At 38.5% G+C, this 20580-nt stretch overlaps 1 protein-coding gene across 9 annotated transcripts in view; it reads left to right on the top strand.

The window, feature by feature from the left end:
* The window catches only part of LOC124137224 (WD repeat-containing protein on Y chromosome-like), a 93208-nt gene extending 80187 nt beyond the window's left edge, over positions 1-13021 (top strand). For 7 of the 9 annotated variants that reach the window (XM_048392403.1, XM_048392408.1, XM_048392407.1 and 4 more), the window contains 6 exons: positions 1310-1480; positions 2634-2712; positions 3506-3681; positions 5925-6050; positions 7093-7239; positions 8021-13021. In XM_048392403.1, coding sequence (XP_048248360.1) covers positions 1310-1480; positions 2634-2712; positions 3506-3681; positions 5925-6050; positions 7093-7239; positions 8021-8305 — 984 coding nt within the window. In that variant the 3' untranslated portion in view covers positions 8306-13021. The remainder of the gene's footprint in view (positions 1-1309; positions 1481-2633; positions 2713-3505; positions 3682-5924; positions 6051-7092; positions 7240-8020) is intronic. The other 2 variants (XM_048392405.1, XM_048392406.1) reach the window with 2 other exon arrangements.
* The last annotated feature ends 7559 nt before the right edge of the window (positions 13022-20580 follow it).

Genomic DNA, 20580 nt, shown 5'->3' with positions numbered 1-20580 from the left:
CAAAACATACACTGGACATGTGAGAATGGTGTCAAAACATACACTAGACATGTGAGTATGGTGTTAAAACATACACTGGACATGTGAGAATGGTGTCAAAACATACACTGGACATGTGAGAATGGTGTCAAAACATACACTGGTCATGTGAGCATGGTGTCAAAACATACACTGGACATGTGAGAATGGTGTCAAAACATACACTAGACATGTGAGTATGGTGTTAAAACATACACTGGACATGTGAGAATGGTGTCAAAACATACACTGGACATGTGAGAATGGTGTCAAAACATACACTGGACATGTGAGAATGGTGTCAAAACATACACTAGACATGTGAGTATGGTGTCAAAACATACACTTGACATGTGAGTATGGTGTAAGAACATACACTGGACATGTGAGTATGGTGTCAAAACATACACTAGACATGTGAGTATGGTGTCAAAACATACACTGGATATGTGAGTATGGTGTTAAAACATACACTAGACATATGAGTATGGTGTCAAAACATACACTGGACATGTGAGTATGGTGTCAAAACATACACTGGACATGTGATTTTGGTGTTAAAACATACACTAGACATGTGAGTATGGTGTCAAAACATACACTAGACATGTGAGTATGGTGTCAAAACATACACTGGACATGTGAGTATGGTGTCAAAACATACACTGGACATGTGAGTATGGTGTTAAAACATACACTAGACATGTGAGTATGGTGTCAAAAAAGACACTAGACATGTGAGTATGGTGTCAAAACATACACTAGACATGTGAGTATGGTGTCAAAACATACACTGGACATGTGAGTATGGTGTCAAAACATACACTGGACATATGAGTATGGTGTTAAAACATACACTAGACATGTGAGTATGGTGTCAAAAAAGACACTAGACATGTGAGTATGGTGTCAAAACATACACTAGACATGTGAGTATGGTGTCAAAACATACACTAGACATGTGAGTATGGTGTTAAAACATACACTGGACATGTGAGTATGGTGTCAAAACATACACTAGACATATGAGTATGGTGTTAAAACATACACTGTACATGTAAGTATGGTGTCAAAGCATACACTAGACATTTGAGTATGGTGTTAAAACATACATTCATTTCTGAGCAAAGGTTTATCTAATTGTCGATGAAGATTGTTAGGAAAAGACTGACTGGTGTTTGATATTTATATGTTGGAGGACATTTTATCCACGTTGAATGCATGTGTGACAATTCTGTGGTCGACCTGTACATTGATCCACGCCCCTCACCAGTCTCCCTGCCATCCACAGCGAGTCAGGACACGGCCGCCCCTGGAAGCAGCATTCAAGGCCCATGATGCAGCAGTGGTCAGTGTGGAGTACCTGGAACACGATAGCCGGGGCTTCATCCTCAGTGCCTCCACTGACAAGACTGCCCGCCTCTGGACAATGGAGGGCTACTACGTAGGGACCTTCGGTCAGGTAGGAGACGTTTCTACAAGCTCCAAGTGCTGAGCCTCTTAGACTGTCAATTTGGAAATGCCAGGTGTTTGTAGACCACTGGTGTATTCCCTGCCGGACATGATTGCAGTGGGAGACAGGTGTATGTCCTGATAACCTGGGTTGGTTCTCCTATATCCTCTACCTGGGTCCTGTTTCAACTACCCCGACCCATGGTCACGTGACCTAAATTATAACAAACGAAATAATGCATCTGCAGTCAAAACGTTCTTGAACAAGTGCACTGTTGACATTTTTATTTTATTGTTTTATCTTTCAACCAACCAAAAAATATTATGATTGGTGATAAAGGTAACATGTTCGGTGTGTGTACCTGTGTGACTTTGTTTCATTTAATTATTTTTGCAATCAGCAAAATATTACATAGGCCTATACAGATTGTTAGCAAATTTCAATGATGAAGAAATGTGACACAAACACTTAAACCATTGTTAAAATACCCCCATGGTAGGTTTATATTTTTCAACTTATATTGGTTGGTTAGACTTTGTTTTTCATTCAAAAAGTTTTGAATATACCAGACTGGTTTAAACTGACTGTTAAGACCTGGTCTAGGGCCAAACTAGAAACCATGTACAGTCATACAGCCCACTTTGTTCATAGATACCCCAGGGTCAGGGAATAATGATACAGTCCAGGGTACCTGGGTATCCATTTACTAACCAGCCCAGCCCTACATTATAGCCTCTTTTGCTCTATATGTGCACTTAATATTATTACATGCTGGCTAAGTTTCAATTATTTACCAATTTACATTAGTAATATGGGTGCAAAGAAAGATCACCCAACACTAGAACTAGATGCCCATGTATTGATATGAAAATCATCAAAATATCATGTCATCATGTCCCAATTGCGTAGATCGATACTCATGATGTCAATCACAGAATTGTCTGGTCCAGACATGATTATTTACAGACCACCATCATATAGCTGGAATATTGCTGACTGCGGCATTAAAAAACAAACAAACAAAAAAACTTGTATCACAGTATCAATGGCACAGTTCAATCATTATGGCAAGGCTACAAAAACTTATGAACAACAATTGAAAATGTCAATTGAAATTCTAAGAGAAGGGAGGTAACTCTTGACTTCTCTATTACCCACATAGAAATTCCCATGGGATCTGAACGATGCCTCCACATGGGCCCACCCGAAGACACCTTTCAACATGGATGATGAAGAGAAAGGTAATTAACCTAGAGCTGTGATAATCAGCTTATTACTCCAGCATTTTTGTTATTTGGGAATTAATTGCTTTTTGCGTCAAGATGTCACTTGTTATGAAACCGTCCATAGTGGACATTCACTTCAAGAGACATGGACTAAAAGCGAAACTGTATGAGCAGTCACTACCACAAGAGCTATAATTTTAATCCACTCTTTTGATGTACAGTTGTTGACTCAATGGTGATGTTTTTGGATAAATCCACAGTAAATTGATTATTAGAGGGTAGGGTGAGGTGAAATAGGGTTATCATTGCGCCAATAATTACTGCACTTATATAGTGACGTGCATCTTCCCGAGGCAAGTGAGTTAACTGACTATAAAAGTCCAGTTTCCACCCTTGTCGAACTAGGCTGGTATTATGGAGTTACATTTTGGCTGGACTAACGAGTCCATGCATAGTCCAATCAAAATCGGGCACAGAAATCCAAATCCGGTTCCAAAACTGTCGTGCAGATTTCGGTCAATTGCAGGATTTGCAAAGCATGTGCACCGCCAACTCGATGTCAGCAGATATTTTCCAAATCTTTTCATGTTTTTAATCAAGGTGCTCACGTGATTTGATGCATTTCGCGATGTAAGACCCTTTTTATCACAATATAGATCTTGATTATCGATCAGATCGCCCTGACTGGGCGCAACCATTTTGGGTGAAGCAAACGCAAATGATATGAGAGGTGGAGTCTCATTGGTCATGAGAGAGGCTTAGAGGGGACATAACTGGAGAACATCTGATGTAGATTGCATGTTAACAGATGAATCCAACACTGAGGGGACGGAGGCCCCCAAGAAAACCTCAACGACCTCTACGCCTCGGGAGGACAGTGATGTGGAGGAAGAACTGGAGAGAGGAGAGGACAAAGAGGAGACAACTGCTGAGGAGGAACAGCAAGATGAGACTGACAAGCCTGAATCAAAGACCAAACTAGAAGTGGGTTTGTGTTTTCTTCCTTCACGAGTCTGTCTGGCACAAGATTCAAAATGTTGTAGTTTGAACTCACAGCAAAATTGTAAATCATGAAATTAGTGCTTAACCAAATGAAGGGGAGTGCCAACCCCTGCCCTAAAATTGGTCATGAAATGAATGGGAGTGCCAACCCCTAGCCTAAAATTGGTCATGAAATGAATGGGAGTGCCAACCCCTAGCCTAAAATTGGTCATGAAATTAATGGGAGTGCCAACCCCCATCCTAAAATTGGGCATGAAATGAATGGGAGTGCCAACCCCTAGCCTAAAATTGGTCATGAGATGAATGGGAGTAGCACTTCCTATCTCTACCCCGATCAAGCTCTTGATGACATTATTTATTAATTAATTAGCTTTCAATGACATTGTTTACACTTTCCAGGGGCTACATATAGGACAGGACATGCTTACCCTTTTTGCAAACACCTGGTGTCATCACTGGTTTCCAGTGATCCAGTCATTTTGTTTACACTGTGATTTTTGCCTTTTACGAATCAATTCGACAGATAATTGAGATCGATTATTCTCTGGCATTTTTTTTTTTATACTTATGGGAGCTTTTTAATGTGATTGTGCCCAGCATGTGCAGTGAATGTGGCGTGGCAAATCCAATATGTCCACATATAAATGTGTCACGTTATTAATGCGAGCAGTGCTTGCATTAATTTCTTGCTCGCATTAACTTCATCATTTACTGTATTGTGTTCATGGATCACTGATGTTTGACTATGAGGGGGTATTAAATTGTCTGTCAATTCATTTTTTTCTGTGTATTTATTGAACCTGCCATAAGTTCTGTTTCACTCTTTTGATTTGATTTTACAAATTATATCTGTGTATGGCATTTTGATTTTAAGAATGATGAAGACAATAACAATATGCTATACTACAGGGTCAAGAACAAACTGTTTTTCAAGGCAAATGATAAAATCAAAATGTTAAAAATCATGTTTATTTCATGAATGTGTACGCATTGCGAGGAACCATTTTTTGAAGATTTGAATCTAAAATGTTCTCGATAAGTTTTGGAGGGGATCATCTTGGAAACATTAGGGGTTTACAAAGTTTGATGACAAATAAAAATCAGTTTCTGCAGAATAAAACTTCATTGAAAATACTCTACCATGTTTCCCCCATTAAGCCTCACCTGTGTATTTTGTATCATTATCAGACTATAACATGCAAGTCTCATTCTATTTCATGTGAACGTGTATTTAGGTTTACAAATTGGGCAATCCTTGTGAGGCAAAGAGACCCTTTCCCTTCTTGTAGTCCTCCTGCTCTTGTACACTGACAGTGCCAGAAGAGATCAAGTGCATTAGTTGCACGATCTCACAAATATGTACTGTAGGTCATTATTGCCTATTCAAAATTAAATGACATAAAAACACAACCTTTGAAACAAACAAGTCTCACGTTACAGAATAGTTACTGAATTTACTGATATATGTAGTAGCACCACCTTTCAAATTGATGAGTCACGCAAAATTAAAGATTTTTAATGAATATTGTTTATGGGCAAGTTTATGTATATAGAGGAAAATATAAAATATTGCACTGTTAATAATTTCAAATTGCACACAAAATTCCATCGGGGAAATTTGCTGTGAGTTAAAAGATAAAATCATTCAATACAAGACTTACTAACTGCTTTGAAATTTTTCAAAATATCAAAATTTGAGTAATTGATAAATGATCCTATAGTGGGATCCAGGTCCAAATACAAATAAATTTTAAGGTAACTACCGTATTCGCCCTAATAAGCACCCAGGGCGCTCTCAAAATTAGAAATAAGGGGCTCTTATTAGAATATAATTTTGGTGAGATAAAAAACAGAGTTGAAAGATTGTAAATTTTGTGGTTTATGCTCACAGCCTGAAATGATATAAAAGAAGAATCTGTGCGTATTATACACGATAGACATATTTTCGAGAATTTAATGGCCCATAATTTAGGGTGCTTATCATACACGAATCAATAAGTCTTGTGTACATTGATCAATCGGAAGGGCTGGTAATTGGGATTGTTCACTAACCAATATATTAGTAAATATTGTCGTGGGCGCTTATTAGAGCGGGGCGCTTATTACGTCGAATACGGTATATTAGAGCCTGGAATGAAGACCTGTAACTCTGCACTACACCACGTCTGTTTTCTGTACCACGTTTCTCATACCAGCACATTTCTGTCACAATCACACTTTCACAGGCACGGCCTATGTCTGTAGTTGTCCGTCCTGCCAAGTCTGTCAGCAGTGAATTCCCCCGAGATGCCAAGTTGAAGTATCGGTCACAGACATTCGCGTTCGGGTTTGAGAGAACAGACCCTTCTAAGGTACAGTATCCCCCCAATAGATTGCTTTTAATTGTTTAAAGGCCAGAAATGTTTTCACATTGCACTGCACTCTTGAGAATTTTGTGCTTTTTTACTATTAAAATGGTCTGATTTTTATTTATTGCTTTTAAGATTTTGCAGTTGCTGTACATGTTATTGATCATTTTGTATTTTTCAGCTGTATAAGAGATATGTCAGATAGTATTCTGATAATTACAGCGTAAGGTACCTACAGTAGTAATTCCTGGTGGACAGATAATCCATAATTTCATATTTTGTAATAGTTTCTTCTGTTTATTACTCATTGTCATACCCATGTCCTATTGTATTGTTCTGAACAATGGAGGACATCCTATTGTATTGTTCTGAACAATGGAGGACATCCTATTGTATTGTTCTGAACAATGGAGGACATCCTATTGTATTGTTCTTAACAATGGAGGACATCCTATTGTATTGTTCTTAACAATGGAGGACATCCTATTGTATTGTTCTGAACAATGGAGGACATCCTATTGTATTGTTCTTAACAATGGATGACATCCTATTGTATTGTTCTGAATAATGGAGGACATCCTATTGTATTGTTCTGAACAATGGAGGACATCTTCCTGAGGTAAGGGAGGTAACTGACTGTAGTCCAGTGGAAAGTTGACTTTTATAGTCAGTTATCCCCCTTGCCTCTGGAAGATGAGTGAGTGAGTTGGGTTTAACACTGCTTTGAACAGTATGCCAGTTATATCACAATGTGTCCGCTTAATGTGGGAGGAAAGCGCGAAGTGATTCAGATCTCAGATGTTTACCACTTTGTGAAACCAATGAGCACAGGTATGGTGCTGACAAACCTAGAAACACAATCAGGCCCCGGAAGATGGATGGAGCAGGGTGTTATCCTAGTGCAAATGGACAATCAGCATGGACAATTGCTAAAACGCACATTTGCAAATATCGAAAAGTTAATGCACTCATTGTTTCAACCTTTATGTGTCAATTAAACTGTAATTGGGAGAAGATATTTACATATGTCAGTTCTCTCTTGTAGACATTCCTTGGGGTGAAGGTAGAGAAGGAGTTTGCCCGTAAGAAGCTAGACCGCCAGGAGCGCCGGACTGTGTTCGGCGAGATCAACCGAGGCACGACGTCCAGATTTGGCAAGCTGTGTTCTCCATACCAGGCACTGACCACCACGGTAATGCATCATGGGCAGCATACAGTGCATGTTGTCAAATATGATTTTTTTTTAGGGAGGTGGGGGGTGGGAAGAACATGTGGGATTGGTGTTAGGACTGTATGATATTTTGCTGACCACCAACCCAATTTTATTTAACACTTCTTCATGCTCTCTCCCCCCCCCCCAATAAATAAATAAATAAATAAATAAATAAATAAATAAATAAATAAATAAATAAATAAATAAATAAATAAATAAATAAATAAATAAATAAATAAATAAATAAATAAATAAATAAATAAATAAATAAATAAATAATGCATATAAAATTTCTTCATGTACTTCCACCTCCCTACAATAATATACCAGTCCCTTAATAACGTTAAAATATATAATAATCTTGTGACCCCCCAGACCCTCTTTCTCTGTGTCATTTTTTCATGACACCCACCTACATCACCACCTACATCACCCATATTTTTTGCATGTTGGCATGTTCTGCCTTTAAAATTATTTTTTTAAGTGGAAACTTTATAGAGTTTGAAAATTAGTTGTTTTTTGTAGCTTGTCCTGCTTGAACAAGACAAAAATGTTTGCTATGTATATATTTTCTGCTCGAAGCACTCAGAACTGGTTCAATTTCATGACCCTCACATACTGCTAGCCTATGAGGACTACCATCATTGGATTTGTACAATTGCTCAGAACTATTTAGTAGTCCACAGGTATCGAACAAACATTATTTACGAAGACTGATGTTATGATGATTGTATGATGCATGTTACAATCCACATTTCAGGACTTCAAGGACGTCCAGCTTCCAGATAAACTGCCGGTCAGTGATCGACTCAAGAGTCTTGGTTTTACCGGCATCAAGCCCACTGAGAGTGATATCACCGCATTAAACTTCTCGTATGAAGTTCCGGACTCGCCCCCTAGTGGGGAGGACACTTCCTTCTCACGGGGGAACCTCACCAGTAAAGGATCTGACAGTTCTACTAAACTGCCGCCTATCAAATCTGGGCGGTGGTCAAAGTTCCCGGATAAATTGGGTGGCTCGAAAAAGTCATCAACTGTTGCATAATGGATCCAGAATCTCCAGTATGTGAGGAAGATTATGCTACTATATCTAAGCAGTTTTGTGGAAGATATTATCACAACATATGCTTTTCAATACAACACCGAACAGGGAGATGGCAATTCCAGTAAATTACTGGAAGTCTTTATTTTCTGCTTGTTTTGGAAACGGAATTAAATCAACTCTCCATGATCAGATTCACTAGGTTTTCATCAACAAAGTTTCAACAGGATATCCATCAATAACAAGATCCTGAATGTTACACCTGCAGATAGATAAAAGCAGACATAATCTATAGTTTCAACAGGATATCCATCAATAACAAGATCCTGAATGTTACACCTGCAGGTAGATAAAAGCAGACATAATCTATAGTTTCAACAGGATATCAATTAATAACAAGATCCTGAATGATTTCACGGCATGTTTTGCCAAACTCTGAAAGGACTGCTTTGCAAAGTGCTAATAAATAAAGGCATCACTTAAATATTGAATGTATGATTTAAATGGTGGATAAAAATGAACTATAAGCTTTTTAACAACTTGAAATCCCATTCAGAATATAAAAATGTAATTTAACTAACCATTGCAGAAGATCACTGAAACAACATCTTGAAATTTCAAGTTGTTTGTATATCATTTTCAAGCATGACTAGGTTCATAATGTAGTGCAAATTCTTTAATTTGACCTCTGTCAACATTTGTTTAACAACAATAGCTGAATTACATGGTATAAGTGAATTGACAACTCAAAAAGGAAAGATTATTTTTCCAGGGATGAAATGGAATTCTGCATTATTTATCAATGAACAATCTGTGCCTGTTCGTTGCACAGAATGTATTATAATATTTTCAGTATTTAAGACTTTTTCTGGAAACTAGCTTCTACTGTTTCATAGTCCTTGAAGTTGTTGTAGGAGAATAGTACATAAAAATGTGCTTACCACTGCATGAGTAAGTGAAAGAGTGCTTGTTTATCTTGTGTTGTGTTCTGGGTCTGTTCCATATTATGGACAGGTTAACATCCATCAACACTTTCACGACACTACACACTGTAAATTGAGATAATGGCTGATTGTCCCGCCTTGACCTTGAAGCACACTGTTCTCTGTCTGCACCAGCGATGTCTGAACTGTCTACCTCTACAACACATGTGATGTCTGTGAATGTTTTGTCAATATTTTTTTAATCCGTCCAATTATGTGAGTTTGATTTAACGCCTCCTTGAACAGTATTCCAGTTATAACACAGTGTGTCAGCTTGATGTTGGAGGAAAGCCTGAAGTGAAGCACTTCCACTACCACTTTAGTGAAACAGTGCTGACATACCTAGAAACATAATCAGGGCGAACCAGAATTTCGAATCCTGTTACACCAAAGGGATGCAACTCTTCACAGTGTAAGCTTCACATAGCCATATCTCAGCATGATTGTTGTTGACATTTACAAACATTTACAAACATTTCCTAAGTTTCCTGTACTTCTGCTTGCTTGAGATTTTGTTCAAAGTATTGAATCACTTTGTGTACATTGACATTGACCTTTTTCTCTTTTTTTACCTTGACCCAGGTCATTCTGCTCAATTCTTTAAAAATACATTTTTTTACTGTAAATAGACCTAAAAGTAGTTGTGAATATTCCTAATCACATGTTTAAAAATTGTATTTAATGTTCTTTATGAAAATTATTTATTTGTGGTACGTGCTGTGGAAGTATATCAACAGTAAATACTGCTGAATATGAATATTTAGAAGAAACACATGGATAGGAGTTATAGGAATATATACATACATGTTCTATTATACAAAGGTGTACAGAACTCATGGCTAACACAGACCTGTGATATCCCTGGAAGTATATCGAACAGTAAATACTGCTCAATATGAATATTTAGAAGAAACACATGGATAGGAGTTATAGGAATATATACATACATGTTCTATTATACAAAGATGTACAGAACTCATGGCTAACACAGACCTGTGATATCCCTGGAAGTATATCGAACAGTAAATACTGCTCAATATGAATATTTAGAAGAAACACATGGATAGGAGTTATAGGAATATATACATACATGTTCTATTATACAAAGATGTACAGAACTCATGGCTAACACAGACCTATGATATCCCTGGAAGTATATCGAACAGTAAATACTGCTCAATATGAATATTTAGAAGAAACACATGGATAGGAGTTATAGGAATATATACATACATGTTCTATTATACAAAGATGTACAGAACTCATGGCTAACACAGACCTATGATATCCCTGGAAGTATATCGAACAGTAAATACTGCTCAATATGAATATTTAGAAGAAACACATGGATAGGAGTTATAGGAATATATACATACATGTTCTATTATACAAAGATGTACAGAACTCATGGCTAACACAGACCTATGATATCCCTGGAAGTATATCGAACAGTAAATACTGCTCAATATGAATATTTAGAAGAAACACATGGATAGGAGTTATAGGAATATATACATACATGTTCTATTATACAAAGATGTACAGAACTCATGGCTAACACAGACCTGTGATATCCCTGGAAGTATATCAACAGTAAATACTGCTCAATATGAATATTTAGAAGAAACACATGGATAGGAGTTATAGGAATATATACATACATGTTCTATTATACAAAGATGTACAGAACTCATGGCTAACACAGACCTGTGATATCCCTGGAAGTATATCAACAGTAAATACTGCTCAATATGAATATTTAGAAGAAACACATGGATAGGAGTTATAGGAATATATACATACATGTTCTATTATACAAAGATGTACAGAACTCATGGCTAACACAGACCTGTGATATCCCTGGAAGTATATCAACAGTAAATACTGCTCAATATGAATATTTAGAAGAAACACATGGATAGGAGTTATAGGAATATATACATACATGTTCTATTATACAAAGATGTACAGAACTCATGGCTAACACAGACCTGTGATATCCCTGGAAGTATATCGAACAGTAAATACTGCTCAATATGAATATTTAGAAGAAACACATGGATAGGAGTTATAGGAATATATACATACATGTTCTATTATACAAAGATGTACAGAACTCATGGCTAACACAGACCTGTGATATTCTCACAATGTACATAACAGCAGTTGCCATGTGAGTCATACCCATGTCCAGAACAGGAAACAAGGAAGACATGCTTGAATGTACTTCCACACATTATTAAATGTTATTGAAATAGAATTTATTTTACTTACCTATGTGAAGGTCACACTAAATTAATCACCTGATCATCAAATTTCCAAAACCCTTGATTGAGATATTTTAGAGATTGATATGGTTCATTGGTCCAGGGATTGCTCTTCATTGAAGACCGACACAAATCTAAGCTGAGCCATGGCTGTGCCTCTACTCCAAGGTGTACAAAGTCATGATAAACAACAACTTTAATATCTGTATTCATTTTCATTGCTGCATCAGACATATAATATAAAAAGTGGTAAATACTATATTTAGAAATTGACTTCAATAATCTTTGAGTTTATGGGGGTAATAACATAAAACTTTTGTGCAAACTGTGTAATTCAGCACGGCAGATTTATGCAAAGTGTCTGTACCGTTTTTTACGTTTGTACTTCCATAAATGCAAATATATATTGAATTCGTTTCTTATTGATAAATATATGGACAGTAATAACTTTACAGACTGTTTTTTTGTCAGTAACACAAACAATCTGTAGACAATAATACAAAAAGTAAGCAAGTCTGGAAACTGTTGTCCCTTAGAGGGTGTGGCAAAATCGGTGGGTGGGGTGGGGGTGGGTGTTATTGTAATAATAATTGATTGCTTAACCAATCATTTCATAAGGAATCATGTGTAATGTATTCATGAAGTGGTAACTGGTATATTCTATCTTTATTCTATAATATGCAGCTATATTTAAAAAGTTCAAACAGAAAGTCATACAAGCTGTGTAATATTTAGTATTCACTGGACTCAATCTCATTAAAATCAGATCTAGGTTGTCGCTGCTGCTAAACAAAGATAGGGAGAACTAAGATCTGATTTTAATGAGATTGCACTGGACTAGTAATCACTACATGCTAGGCACAACATGATTAGTTTATTATAATAAATGTAAAGAAATTTTAGCCAACAATCAAACTGCAACAGAAAAAAATAATTTGTAGTTGTAGTAGTTTATTCAATAATGTCATTGTCATGTATAACCTGGGCCTATGGCCTATATTAGTTTTTTGAATAAGCCACTACTACACCTGAAAGAGAAATGTTTCCATAGTATTATGAAAGAGAGAATTTTAAAGTATTTGAAACTAATATGGTATAGACCATCAGACTTTTAGATTTAGATTGTCAATTTATTTTGATTACAGAGTTTAATTGTGACAAGGATGCAGTCAAGGTGATGCAGAAAGACCCAGCACCAGTACTGATGGTCCCCCTTTTACAAGTGATGTATGGGGGTGTGCAGATCTGACAATTAAAATTACTAAAAAATACTTTGGCCATATCCTGACAATATTTCATCAATTTCAGTCTTAATATAAGTACAAGGGTTTTAAGGTTTACTGTATATAACATTATGAATTATACTAGATCATGTTACCATTTTTGTTAAGTTTGTATTTTTATACACTTTAAATCCATATATTTTAAATGTGTGCTTTTTTGTATATGCAAATTATATCATAACAATAGATTTGTTTTGAGTTGTTATTCTTTATTTAATACAAAACCTGTGACATACAATCACCGATCACAGTTTTAATTTTAATGATTGGGGATTGTCTGGTCCAGACTCGATTTACAGACCGCTGTCATTTAGCTGGAATATTGCGTAGTGCGGCGTTAAACAACAAACAATCAAACAAACAAACCTGTTGCTATCATTAAGGGCAACTAAGATGTGAATCTGTTGATCAAAATAGTTGTTGAGTATGACCAATTGTTGTATGTTTGGCGAGTGGATCACACAAACTTTCAACTGTTTGTTTGTTGTTGAACGCCGCACTCCGCAATATTCCAGCTATATGACGGCGGTCTGTAAATAATCGAGCCTGGACAAGACAATCCAGTGATTGACATCATGAGCATCAATCCACGCAGCTGGGATACGATGACATGCTTCAACCAAGTCAGCCAGCCTGACCACCCTCTTACAACAAGCATAGACAACTTTTACAGCAAGCATGGGTTGCTGAAAACCTATTCTACCCCAGATCTTCAGCTGTCACCTTTCAACTGACCTGCATGTCATCACACATCAACAGTACAGTGACCCACACTGGTTGGATGGTCAAGGTTTAATTAACCTCTGCAACCTGTCCATCAAACCCCATTGACCAATAAGAAAAGTGAAACATTCAAAATTCAAACCTGTTCCACTTTTATGAAAATGAAATATTTTTCAGGTTTAAATACAGCACAGTTTCCAATCATCATAACATCTAACAGTTAATAAACATGAAAGTTGGAAGACAAAATAACTGAAAATTATTATTATTGTATCTAGAATTACAGGATGCTAGACAAGTTTCCTTCAACATGGCACTTGTGGAAAGCATAATTATCTCCCCAAAATGACAAATGTTATAAATTACAAACGTATCTGCGTGACTTCCTGTGTTTAGTTCCATTGAAATTAGGGGCGGTCGGGTAGCCCAGTGGTTAAAGCGTTCACTCGTCCGGCCGAAGACCCGGGTTCGATTCCCGACATGGGTACAATGTGTGAAGCCCATTTCTGGTGTCCCCCGCCATGATATTGCTGGAATATTGCTAAAAGCGGCGTAAAACCATACTCACTCACTCCATTGAAATTGAGCGGGGTTCTTATCAGTATGCAATCTTTATGGGGAGTGTGTCTTTGTAATGTGTGTTGCAATTTCTATGTAATGTGTGTATAATTCCATAGTTTGGTAGCTCGTTTTCTTTGGTAGGCCTGCAATTCTACTCTGATTGTTGGTGGCTTGGATAACTCCACTGTGGTGATAGGGTAGTTACTAACAGTTGCATCGATATAGCGAGAGTGGGTGCGTGTCTTGCGGTTAAACTTGCCCAAAGTATTTCCAGCTCAGCCTATTATGGGATACCTCTGTGTGTATTCCAGGATAGAATTGGTCCTCAGCAACTTATGCTGGCCACGAGAGGCTTGTCATCATAGTAAAATTCGCCTGTGTTGATGGTGCTACAAAATGAAGGGTGATAATCAGATTGATTTGGGGACTTGAACCCGAGACCCAAGTTATAAAAAATACTAAGGGCGACAACTCTACCTTCTATCGAAAAAAATTACATTGCCCCTGAAATTTCTTGAAAAACTTCATATGCTTCAGACCTTTGAATATAACGTAACTGCCTGCCACAAAAAATACATTGTTACAAGGTCTTTTTTCTTAATGAAAAGTCAGGCTCATAGTTATAAACAAAACAATATCTGGTTTTGCCTCGACAAGCATAGTCGCCATTTACGTCAAGCACACAGGCTTCAGGGGCCTGTGGTCAAGCATGGGTTGCTGAAGACCTATTCTACCCCGGATCTTCACAGGTCTCATTGGGTATGAAAACACACTTAATGCAGCAAGGAAGAAAAGCACAGGTAACAGACACACTTGCGTTAAGGAAGAGAATATATGGATGTCAACTTCTGTATCATGAGGAACACAACTTTTCGGAGTATATGCTTACTCCTTCATTAGGTGAATGAAATCCATGAGGCAGAGAACATATATATGTACATGTAAGGACAACAAAACACATCCTGAAGAACGTAAACCATAACACCATGTCCTGTCGACCAAGTGAGTGAGTGAGTTTGGTTTTACACCGCTTTTAGCAATATTCCAGCAATATCACGGCGGGGGACACCAGAAATGGGCTTCACACATTGTACCCATGTCGGGAATCGAACCCGGGTCTTCGGCGTGACGAGCGAACGCTTTATCCACAAGGCTACCCGACCGGCCCCCTGTCGACCAAGAACAACGGGCGACAAGGGAAACTACAAGATGATCTAGTTACGTTGAAATTTGCTGGAGAAACAATGTTTGGTTTTACGAGTTGTTGGTTAGTTGTAATGTCTTTTTAATAATGTATAGACAATCCCTAATTAACACAAAGACAGACAGACATATAATAACTGATAATAGACACAGTTAACAGGTCCTGCGTAAAGTGTGCATTTGATGCATCACTGATCAAAATTATATTCGATGCAATTTCCTATTTTGACTTGTACGAAATGTTGCCGTGTTCTTTCAGGTGAACAGTTGACTAGCCTGTGCGTGTGTTTATTACTGGTGCCATCGCTTGGGCAGGATACGCTCACCTTTTCGCGGAAACCTGGAACACATGCTCATTATATTGACGGAATCATACCATGGACTTTCTTACGATTATGGAAAGAGTCTTTTTATCGAACAAAAGTCGTGCAGGACATGCATACAGTCATTTATTAATAAAACTTAGTACCATAGACATTCTTGTGGTCAGGCTCACAGAACTGTCATCTTGGAAAGGTTAATACAATGTACATGTTATTGAAGGACATGTGGTTCCTGGCCTGTGAAGATACGGGGTAGAAAAGGTCTTCAGCAACCCATGCTTGCCGTAAGAGGCGACTATGCTTGTCGTAAGAGGCGACTAACAGGATCGGGTGGTCAGGGTCGCTGACTTGATTGATCCATGTCATCGTAATCCAATTGCGTGGATCGATGGTCATGATGTTAAGCACTGGATTGTCTGGTCCAGACTCGATTATTTTATAGACTACCGTCACATGGCTGAAATATTTCCGTGCGGCGTTAAACAACAAAATACAACCTATCAAACAATTCCTTTATGTTTACTGTCATCTGTATGAGCGTCAACGCCAATACATCACGGGCTTCTATACATACCAGTGACATATTGACGATTTATGAGAGGTAGAATTTACTATACTGTCATTAATCGAGTTGCTACACGCATAAACATCTTTGTAAGTGGACCGCCTCCGTGGTCTAGTAGCAGAGCGTCCACCCGGAGAGCGAAAGGTCCGGGTTCGATCCCGGCCGCGTCATACCAAAAGCCGTTAAAAGATGGTACTTGTTGTTACCCTGCCTGGCGTTCGACACTAAGGGGCTAAAACAAGGACTGGTCGGCACGGAGTCAGTATACTGTGTCTGAGTGGGGTATTCATGCTAAACTGCGGCATGGTATCTCAGTGGGCAAGCACAATCGGCATCAGTCCGGACTAGTACAAGCAGCCACACACACGTGCATGCACGTCGCTATGTAAGTGCAATAATTTTGGACGCGACGTTAAGCCCCATTTCACCTCATCTCATCTTTGTAAGTAGGTGAGTTTGGTTCTATTCCGCTTTGAACAGTATTTCAGTTACATCAAAGCGTGTCATCTTCATGTGGGAGGAAAACCCGAAGCCATGCACGAAACACAGGTGTGGTGCTGACAAATAAAGAAACATAATCAGTACGAATCTGGGACTCGAACCCACATTCATCAGTTTCTGAAAAACCGAGGGGACACAACTCTGCACGGCGAATTGTGGCACCTGAGACGACTGAGCCACCCGTATCCTTGTGCAGAAACAGTGACGTCCATATCATTTGACGAAACCAGGTGACACAGGCATTTGATGCAATAAAATGTAAACAATTGTGCTACATACCTGCCTTGACTAAAGGACTCACGGAAATGAAAAAAACCCTTTTTTTTCGATCTCAGATTTTAAATAAATGCAGTTAATATACAAAATATATAAATATTCAAACAACTCAATTAGTACTAATTGGGCATTGGCACAAATACAGCGTATCAAAGGTTTTTATGTCTTTTTACACGTAAAAGTGTGTAAAAATATGAACAAAACAGACTATTGTGAAACTGAGCATGGTGAGGTGAATGTTCATGACCTATGACACATTGACGACAGGTTAAAACAGGTGCTTGAAACCCACGTGCATGTGATTTGTCAGTGGTTAGTGATTTGTGAGTGGCATTGTGGGATAGTGAATCATCGTCAAAATATCAGAACGTAAAAGTAACATATTCCCTTCTCAAACAACAACTTACATGTCATTATTATTATGTACATAAACATAGCTGTTATTTTTATTGTTGTTTTGATAACTTTTTTTCCAGGCTAATTTGCATAATGCCTATAGCCTGTTTCTGCCATGTCAATGTTGAAAGTGCCTACAAATTACCTCCTGTGAAGTACCTTTTGTATTGAGCACTGGGATAAAACTAGCAAATCCAGACTAGTACTTTTCCAGCTGTTTTGTTATTTCGTATATACATCTACGTAATGCTTTGTGTCGATTATTAAATCCAGCAAAACAGGGTTTTTTTCATTTCCCTGAGTACTTTAGCTATGCGTTCCTCTTTGTATTCCGAGCAGTGTAAACATGTCCCGTTTATACAGTCAATGAACATTGAATTTTAACTGCCCATTATAAATAACCTTTTATCACGACGTGACCTTTGGACCAAACAAAATACAATGTGCGCATACCGCGTCTGGCAGAGAACGCAACATAACCTTGCTACCTCATTTATCAAAGTTACTATGGAAGATTAAAACCCATTAAATCGAACTTCATCAACTCGAAATATCGTTTAAGACGGTGTAATTGTATGGTACCGACAGAAGATTTCTAACGGCTTTTTTCGAACTACAGATACAGGTATATTTTCGATGATTACGAGGGCCCCTGCTTCACAAAGCGATCGTAGCGCTACGACTTCCATGCGTGTATGTATGTGAGTCATGCTCGTCTCTATGAACTGTAAGGGACATTCTCGCGATCTCGCATTCTCGCGATCTCGACCTTTGGAAACGAGGTAAATATACCCAAAACACGAGAATGCGAGATCGTGAGAACGCGAGATTTGGCCAAAATCTCGCGTTCTCGCGATCTCGCATTCTCGTGTTTTGGGCATATTTACCTCGTTTCCAAAGGTCGAGATCGCGAGAATGTCCCTTACAGTATTCAATACGTCTCAGCACTACGATCGGTTTATGCAACTGGGCCCAGGACATCGAGTTCACAATTTTGTCTAATAATTACAAAAAGAAAAAACATATTGAAATCAGAGTTGAAATTTGTCGATGTATTATTTAAAACATGAATAATTAGTGTTTCATGATGCCCTGTGAAAAAATACACCTTGAGATAAGTTAAGCACCACTCATTTCATATCTCGAACTTCGGTGTATGTGTTGGACGTGTCTACGTGTAAATCAGATGTAATGTTGGTGAATACCTGTGATGCCACCGGTACCTGCTGAAAGATGGAACAAGAATACTGTGTTTTTTAACAAAAAAACGAGTACTGAATGATAACAAGGGATTGAATGAAGCAGAGGAAGTGAGTGAGTGAGTGAGTGAGTGAGTGACTGTGAGTTGGGTTTTAACGCCCTTTTTAACAGTATTTCAGTCATATCACGGCGTGTCAGCTTAATGTGGGAGGAAAGCCCGACGTGATGCAGGTCTCAAACGTTTACCACTTCGGTGAAACCCACGAGCACGAGTACGGTGCTGACAAAACTAGAAACTTATTCGGGGCGAACCGGGATTCGAAGCCACAATCATAGGTTTCTGGCGTGCCCATGGGACGCAACTCTGCACAGCGAATCGCGGCGCCTTAGACGACGGGGCCAGCCGTGACCCCGAAGCAGAGAAAGACATCGAAAGGGTCAAATAACTGTTACCATGGAACAGTCACAAAACATATTACAGAATCGATTCCGGTTTCTGTATTTTACTGAGTTTGTCAATTTGTAAGGGTGCACTGTCAGAAATTTAACACGTTCCCGTTTTTAAAAAAAGTCTATGTTGTATGGAATATGAATATATTGTATTATATGTAGCAAGCGGTGCCTAGATTTTTTCCAGATGTATGTGCCTTTTATGTGAAATAATAAGTCTAAAACCATATCTGTATTACAGAGTAATGTCGGACTTGGTTCGGCGCCAGAGTGATGTCGGACTTGGCACGGTGCCAGAGTAATGTCGGACTTGGTTCGGCGCCAGAGTAATGTCGGACTTGTTTCGGCGCCAGAGTAATGTCGGACTTGGTTCGGCGCCAGAGTAATGTCGGACTTGGTTCGGCGCCAGAGTAATGTCGGACTTGGTTCGGCGCCAGAGTGATAGCGGACTTGGTTCGGCGCCAGAGTAATATCGGACTTGGTTCGGCGACATATATGAATCACAATAGACTCAGCGTTCATCAGAAATCAGAAATGTCATGATAACTCGTCGCTTAACAGACCAGCAAATGATTCATTCCAATAGATTATGAATCATTCACGTGATCATATCACTCAATCTCAATCAAATCAAATCTTTTGAGGGGTGGTCGGGTAGCCTAGTGGTTAAAGCGTTCGCTCGTCACGCCGAAGACCCGGGTTCGATTCCCGACATGGGTACAATGTGTGAAGCCCATTTCTGGTGTCCCCCGCCGTGATATTGCTGGAATATTGCTAAAAAGCGGCGTAAAATCATACTCACTCACTCAAATCTTTTGATCCGATTTAATACCCATGTCTGTAAATAAAGATCGGATCGCTCTCTCCGATTCGATATCTCTTTCAGGAATATGAGTACAAATATCTGATTTACTCGATATGTATATGTACCTCACTGAAACGACCTCTGGCCTTCTAATTTTCACGTTAAAATTGAAGCTATGGCGATAGAGGTATCAAATCGGAATAATACGTGTGATTTAAAGAGATTGTATATAATTCAATAATTTCTAATGTGAATTGCATCAGTGGATGAGTGAGTGAGTGAGTGAGAGAGGCCACATGAAGCAATAGTACGAGTGATTATGGTGTTCAATGTCCCGTGTCCTCAACACTCCAAAAACTATGGGTTGGCTTGGCATCTGTCCTTTGCGTCTCAGGTCAATAGAACTTCAGCCAACTCTGACAGGGATCCATAGTGGAACTTTTCGTGCACGTGACTACCACATGGCACACTGGAACGTGGCGGAAGTTGTTTCAATATATGACTATTCCATACTCATTCTGTCAATAATACTTCTAGTATCCACAATCATCCATGTATCATCTTTGTATACAAATCCGTGGTTCAAAAGATATGGCAAATGGATATTCGTGAAGATCCGGGGTAGAATAGGTCTTCAGCAACCCATGCTTGTAGTAAGAGGCGACTAATGTGTTCGGGTGGTCAGGCTTGCTGACTTGGTTGATGCATGTCATCGTATTCCAATTGCGTCGATCGATGTTCA

This window comes from Haliotis rufescens, unplaced genomic scaffold, assembly GCF_023055435.1.
Source record: "Haliotis rufescens isolate VD_foot unplaced genomic scaffold, xgHalRufe1.0.p SCAF_11, whole genome shotgun sequence".
Taxonomy (NCBI): domain Eukaryota; kingdom Metazoa; phylum Mollusca; class Gastropoda; order Lepetellida; family Haliotidae; genus Haliotis; species Haliotis rufescens.
Note: the sequence above shows the minus strand (reverse complement) of the source record. Positions and strands in the feature narration are given on the sequence as shown.